The sequence below is a fragment of the Elaeis guineensis genome, chromosome 4 (assembly GCF_000442705.2).
Source record: "Elaeis guineensis isolate ETL-2024a chromosome 4, EG11, whole genome shotgun sequence".
Taxonomy (NCBI): Eukaryota; Viridiplantae; Streptophyta; class Magnoliopsida; order Arecales; family Arecaceae; genus Elaeis; species Elaeis guineensis.
This window is the reverse complement of record NC_025996.2, coordinates 26,622,721-26,630,020: the sequence shown is the minus strand read 5'-3', so window position 1 is coordinate 26,630,020 and position 7,300 is coordinate 26,622,721. Positions and strand designations below refer to the sequence as shown.

The window sequence follows — 7,300 nt, the reverse complement described above, 5'->3', positions numbered from 1 at the left end:
TCATGGTATGGATAGTCTCGTTTCATCTGTTAGACAGGACAAGTCGCAAGCTGATCGTTTAGGTTAGATCTATTGGCCAATAAGAAAAGTCTCCACTTGTCCCAGTTGTAACCTATAACTTCTTTATGTGCTTGTGATTCATGCATTTTGGGATTATGAAAGCATACTTGTCAAGTCATGCCTACTTCTCGGCATATTGGCAATAGCATCCAAAAGCAATAGAAATAATTTGCTCATTCCCTAGTGGAGCTGATTTAAGTAATATGGATCCTTGCATGATCCGAGGGGATCATTATTGGAGAAATACAATAATAAAAAATTAATATTAATTTTGTATATCAATTAATTATTATAATTTCATGCATAATTACTCCTAGGATTATTATGATGATTATTAAAAATGGTTTAAGTCGGCAAATCTGACAATTTAAAAGCTATAATGATGATTCATCTACAGCTAGATCAAGTGGAAATACGAAAATTGAAATGATTAATGTATCTCAAGCTCGAAGCATCATTGAAATTACTCCATTTTACAATTTTTAGATGCAAGATCGGATATATAAAATTTAAATGAGAAAGCTGAATATGAAACAGAGATAGGTTAGGTGTAACCAGGCACACCAACACCTTTAGTTACTTCATCGCATTGCTTTTGTTCTTCTTTAGTTACGACTGTTTATTCCATCCGTTCAATTAAAAGGGAAGAAAATATGTCTGCTAGCATAGAAACAGCCACTTTTGCGGACACATACCACTTAACTTTACGCGACGAAACTTTCGAACCATATTTTTGGTCTTGGAACTAAAAAATGTACTATAAATAGAAAATATAACATAACAGAGTTGACAACAAATGATAATTTTGGCGTGCAGGCTAAGCGACATGCCATTAATTAGGCAACCATCAAAAAAGTCATGTTAAGCATAAGTTAGATCCATACATGTTGCTATCAGAAGGCTAGTCCCATGCTCATCAGGACCGTTGGCCTAATAAGGATCAATGCAACATGGATATAAATGTGTTCCATCTTTCCGTGGACCCCACATCGAGTGGCTCCAACGATGAAGGACCTCAACGGATCCAAAGATACCTTACCCTCCCCTGCCATTAGAATGCGGGGAAATTTTTGGGCATCGGAACAAGTGCATGAGGTGGGAATCAGTGCAACACCAGGTAATTTTGCCATCATACGCCACGCCGTGATTGGCCTCTGGTAAACAGTAACAAATAGTAAATGATCACGTACGGTGCCAACACTAGTTTAATTCTTTATAATAAATGGTTTGAAATAAATAGCTGAGGTCGGCGTCTTGTCCCTGTCGGCTATGTCGGCTCAAGGCACCTTTCTCTCAGGTCAGCGTAGGATGTAGCCAGACGTGCACCATGGTCTTGGTGTAACTCGGTGCAGAGATGTCTCCTCGCAGTAGGAGTCGCAGCATAGCCGTTGGATTTAGATCGGTCGTCTAGGATAGGCCGTTCCGGTGTTCTCCTAGTGGTTGCTGTGGACCGTCCGATTGGATGGAAGGTTCGTTGCATTGGGATTATAACGGATGGCCACGGTATCGCGGGAATTCCACCGGGGAGGAGCATCCCGCCAACGTGATGACGACCGGACTCTCGGGGAGGAAAGAAACGGTCGTCACAACAGTGTGATAATAACAAAACAGAAATAGCTTTCTGATCTTTTCTTTTGCTTTTAAGAAAACACTGGTTACCTTTTTTTTTTCTTTTTTCTTTTTTTTCTTTTTTTAGAAAATTTGTCTCCAGTGCTATGAGTGAAATTTCTGAAAAGGAGAGCTACCGATACACATACATTCATCACTCATTTCACATTTCACGGGTGAGAGATTAGTGTGGCATAAAAAGAATAGATGGTGCCAATCAGCCCGTTTGTACCAATTAGTCACGATCTTTCAATAAATAATGATATTTTAATTAGATAAATCAAAAAATAAATCCAATAAATATATATAGATATATTGGTTTAAAAAATAATTCTAGATTTGTGATATTATCATGATATCATATATATAAATTTTATCTTTTTCAAAATTTAATTTCATTCATTAATCAAATTTTTTTTAAATATTAAATTTATTTTATTAATTATAAATTATAATCATATTTATATACTATGACTTGATCAAATAATGAGCTCAAAAATAATAAATATAATTAATAATTTTTACTAACAGATATCAAAATATCAATATATAATACTCACTAGATCAGATGCCTCTGACGTGATGGTGAGGTGGCTAAATAACCGATGGAGATTGTTGGTGCTTAATGCTGATATTCATCTCGATTTTAAATAGTCTCTATCTCGATTTCTCTTTGGAACATGCCTCGAGCCTCCTTCATACCAAATTGAGCCAGCTTAACATGAGACTGGCCCTCACATCTTCCATATAAGACCTGTGAATTCAGCAGTGAAATGGAAGGTGATCTCTAGCATTTTTGCATTTGTAGATAAGCATGATTGATGTCTTGATGGAGCTGCTAAATGCATGTTAAAGAAATTATATCTAACCTAAACTTTTTCTCAACATTGTTTCTCTTTTTGGGATGAACTAAAGCTCTTGAAAATAAGACAACGAGATGCTAGTGTTTAAAATCGTGAAGCTTATCTAAACAGATTTCTCAATATACTATTTTTCTTTTGGTGACTTCCCTAGAATGAAGACATAATTATGTGCATAACAATTAACAAGTGGGACATGCAATTCCTGTTAGCCAACATGGTGCTTAGCTTCCTAGCTAATTTGAATTCATGCAACTTCATTATTGCTTTGAAGATATTGAGTGATATATGTGAAATATATAAATTTAAATTAGGTTTTAGTAGCCTCCAACAAAAAAGAGCGATAATTCGTAGCTAATAGTTTATGTACTGGGCAAGATTGTCAAGAATCTGTATTGGAAAATTCTTGCTGGCATGTGAAGTCACATCTGCTATCGGATGCAATGTATTTTCGTTTGTAAAGACTTAATAAAACCATACTTGTCAAGTCAAGGCCCCATTAGCCTTATCATGTAGTGGATGCGATCATCTCAAATTCTAGAATGTGCATGCATAGCGTTACTCGTATATTAGTATTAAAGAAGTGAGGTATTTCTTGCTAGCATAACTTCATTATAGGTTAGTAATTTAGTTTTCACATTTTGTCAGAAAAACTAAGAGAATTTTCATTTATTGGAGGCAATTTCAAATTCAAATCACATCGATATGCATAAAGTTAACATATACACTAGAGAATTACATGTCCAAAATCCTGCCGTTGTTGAAATGGACAACAGGTAGAATGATGTTTATAGTTATCTTAGCATATGATAATAAGGAGATAACACATGGTGTTGATTTGTTACATTTGCTAATTCAATGAAATTCTCATTGGCTAGTACCTAAGTGGGTTTTAACTTGATCCAACAAACTCGACATATGAGCTAATTGTTGTGACCGGAGCACACGGCTACATCCAGTAGTAAAAATAATTCAAAAATTTACTATAAAATTAGAGATTATGAGTATAAAATTTCTCACAAATTTTAGTCTCTCAATACATCTAATCTTTAGAACGCTCAATTACTCTATTCTCTAAGTTCCAAAAGATACATATATGGAGCAAATCTATTTAGGCTCGAACTATGACCTACAATAATTATGCTAGTCTGGCCCGTCAAGGTTCAACCCTACACTCAAGGCTAACTATTTGTACAGTCCAAATTAGACAAGCATGTCAACTGAAGAACATTTTTCCTCTACTCTGGAAGATTGTCTCTTTTTGGCTCTCTAGGGCTTGTAAGATCAAGATAGACTCAACACTAATGGATGTTCTCATTTGGCTCATAGTGTTAAAGCACTAGAAATTAACATATGGTTAAAGTTAATCATTTATCTAAAGAACAATTTTTAAAAGCTAAATCTATGTGTACATTATTCCTTTTACCTTAATGACTATTGAAGTTTGATATACATATCATGGGGCTAAGGCACTGATGGCCAATAACATGATTATGATGCATTGCGAAACCAAAAACATTTTCAGTTATATATATGGAGCCCATTTGCTTATAGTTTCATCAAGCACTAATTCTATTGATGACGTGATCTGAGTAGGATTTAGCAGGCTGACACGGCCATATGCAACTATAACCACACCCTAATGCATGTGATAATATAGTGTCTAGGAGATTGATATCATGGTGGTAAAAACCGAGTAGCTCACCATGGAAGCTCCTCTAATAACTTGAAATATGAACATTTAGACTCCACTTGTCATCTTGTAAACAAAAAGCTTCATATATAAAATTATGTTCATGAACAACCGCTGCCAAACAAATAACAATAAGTTCACGCATGCATTTTGATCCAAAAAAAAAAGGTTCACACATGCATCATTCACACATGGACTACGTGACCGTAGTCAAACTAATATAGACAATTTCAGCTTTAACAATTATATTTCTTTTTACCTTAGGAAAAGAAGGAAAAGGAGTGAGAAAAACAAGAAGATATCATTGGTCATCCAATTGCTTTTGCCCAGAAATACAGCACCCTGATGGAGACCAGAAATAAGATCACCCTCCCGAGGGTAAGCCTTCACAAAGAGTAATTGTCTCAAAAAAAAAAAAAAAAAGGAAAAGACCGGGAAAAGAGAAATAAAGTACAAAACAGGGTCTCGGCATCTAGCGTTCTCGTCGGGGATCTTTCAACACTGAGCTGGTGACAGAAGTGTCGGAAATTCATGAGAAATTTACGGAAATACCACGTACGTACTCGAAGTAAATAAACCACCGCCACCTAGCCGTTGCCTCGTGCCACCACCTTCTCTTCACCCTCCCCTCACATCTCCCAACACTAATTTAACTCCCCCTCGTTCCACACCCTTCCTCCCTCGCATATTTTTAATGCATTTAAACGTACCCCCCATGAGATAAGGCGCGGTGGGTGAACCCCAAGCAAACCACCCCCCTCCCCCTCCCTTTTAAAGCCCATCGCCCTCTCCACGTCTCTCTGTAATCCAGTGAGTCTCTGATAGCTAAAGATGGCATCTGTGAAGAAGAGAGTCTAACTTTCTTCCCCTCGGATGCGTCCGACGTCGACCACAGCTTCACCAGCTCCGCCTCCTCTACCTCCTTCGCCACAACCTTCAGTGGCCGGAGCAGCCTCAGCCTCCCCTCCTTCTCCTCCTCCTCCGCCCTCCGCGCCCTCCCCCACCGCCGCTCCGACCCCCACTGGTCCGCCGTCCGCGCCGCCTCCAACCTTTCCCCCGATGGCTCCCTCCACCTTCGCCACCTCCGCCTCCTCCGGCACCTCGGCTCCGGCAACCTCGCCCGCGTCTTCCACTGCCGCCTCCGCGGCTTCGACGCCTCCGACCCCTCCTCCTCCTCCTCAGCCACCGACTTCGCCCTCAAGGTCGTCGACCTCGACGCTGTCGCTCGTGCCGGTGGCGAGCCCACCAAGGAAGCCGATGACGGAGGGAGGCTCTCGCACGTGCGGACGGAGGCCCGCGTGCTGGCGGAGCTGGATCACCCATTCCTCCCCACCCTCTATGCCCGCCTCGACGCCTCCCACTACGCGTGCTTCCTCATCGACTACTGCCCCGGCGGCGACCTCCATTCCCTCCTCCGCCGCTCCCCCGGTCACCGCCTGCCTCCTAACGCCGTCCGCTTCTACGCCGCCGAGGTCCTCCTCGCCCTCGAGTACCTCCACGCCCTCGGCTTCGTCTACCGTGATCTCAAGCCCGAGAACGTTCTCCTCCGCGCCGATGGCCATGTCATGCTCTCCGACTTCGACCTCTGCTTCCAGTCCGACGTCACCCCCGTCCTTCTCCGCCGTCGACGCCTCCGCCGCCGCCAGAGGCGACCCAGCACCCTTCCCCGCCTCAACTTCTGCTTCGGTGGGGCCCAAACTTTAGGCGACAACGGCGAGGAGGAAGACGAGGTGGTGGAGTTCGTGGCGGAGCCGGAGGCGGCGTACTCGCGCGCGTGCGTGGGGACCCACGAGTACCTCGCTCCGGAGGTGGTCAACGGTAACGGTCACGGCAACGGCGTCGACTGGTGGGCCTTCGGGGTGTTCATCTACGAACTGCTCTACGGGCGGACACCGTTTAAGGGCGGGAGCAAGGAGGCGACGTTACGGAACATCTTGACCCGGGAGCTGAGGTTCCCTGACGGCGTGCCCGCTGCCGGCGATGACGTGGCGGCGGCGAAGGACCTGATCTCGAGGCTATTAGTGCGGGACCCGAAGCGGAGGGTGGGATGCACGCGGGGCGCGGCGGAGATCAAGCGGCACCCGTTCTTCGAGGGGATCCAGTGGCCGCTGATCCGGTGCGCCCGGCCGCCCGCGGTGTTTGGCCCCTCGGGTGGGACCCAGGGGAGAGCGACCAAGGAGGGATGTGGAAGGCAGCAGCGGTGGTGGAGCAAGTGGAAGTGGAGCAGTTGGAGTCGTACTACTAAAAATATCGTTGTTAATAGTAATAGGGGAATTAAGTTGGTTTTAGGATCTAAGAAGAAGACAAAGGAGAAGGGTGGGAAGTGATTCCAGGAACAGTTTGTCTTGTATGATGAGAGAGAGTTCTGTGGACTTCTGTACAAAAAAAAAAAAAAAGGCATAGAGTTGGTGTTCTGTATTTTTGATTTAGTGATGGTGAGTACATAGTTTTCTGTGGAACTTTATGCTTGCAGAGATTTATTTACATGGCCTTCAGGAGTTATATAGGTTCATCCAACCTCGTTAATCTCTATAGCAATCCAATATCCAAGTGAACTTAGATATTGTTTGGAGGTTACTCCTCCAATTTATTTTCAAAGTAGTTGCTGATGTGCACCATAAGGTTGAAATTGGGACATGATATCTCCCCATATACGATTTGTGGGAATTTTAATCTATCTCTTGTCTGGCATCTCGTGTATGCAACTAGCTGAGATCTGAATCTGTTGTGTTTTCAAGAAACATTCCATATGCTCGCACTTGCTTCTCAGCATACTCTTGCTTGCATCCTGTCATTGACCATGAGGGACACCTCATGTGCTCCTTCACATTGCAATTGTTGGTCATAAATAATTTTGGTGTCGCAGAAACCGGTCTCCTTCCATTTATATTAGAAGGGAAAAGGAATATTGAAAGGTTGAGTTTAGCCTATAGACCCCACTTTTCTCATTTATAGAGGCATCATCGCCTAACTACCGAGACGTGATAGCTTGTTTCTAGATAGTGAAAGTTCCAGGAGAGTTCAGCTTGAACCGGTCATTGTCTAGATAGTGAAAGCTCTAATCCTTGTGCCCAAAGCT

At 42.7% G+C, this 7,300-nt stretch overlaps 1 protein-coding gene across 1 annotated transcript; it reads left to right on the top strand.

The window, feature by feature from the left end:
- The first annotated feature begins 4,950 nt into the window (after positions 1 to 4,950).
- On the top strand, positions 4,951 to 6,845 carry LOC105043281 (serine/threonine-protein kinase WAG1). Its single transcript, XM_010920770.4, is given in 2 exon segments — positions 4,951 to 5,203; positions 5,206 to 6,845. Coding segments are annotated over 2 exon segments (1,452 nt in total). The 5' UTR covers positions 4,951 to 5,094; the 3' UTR covers positions 6,549 to 6,845.
- The last annotated feature ends 455 nt before the right edge of the window (positions 6,846 to 7,300 follow it).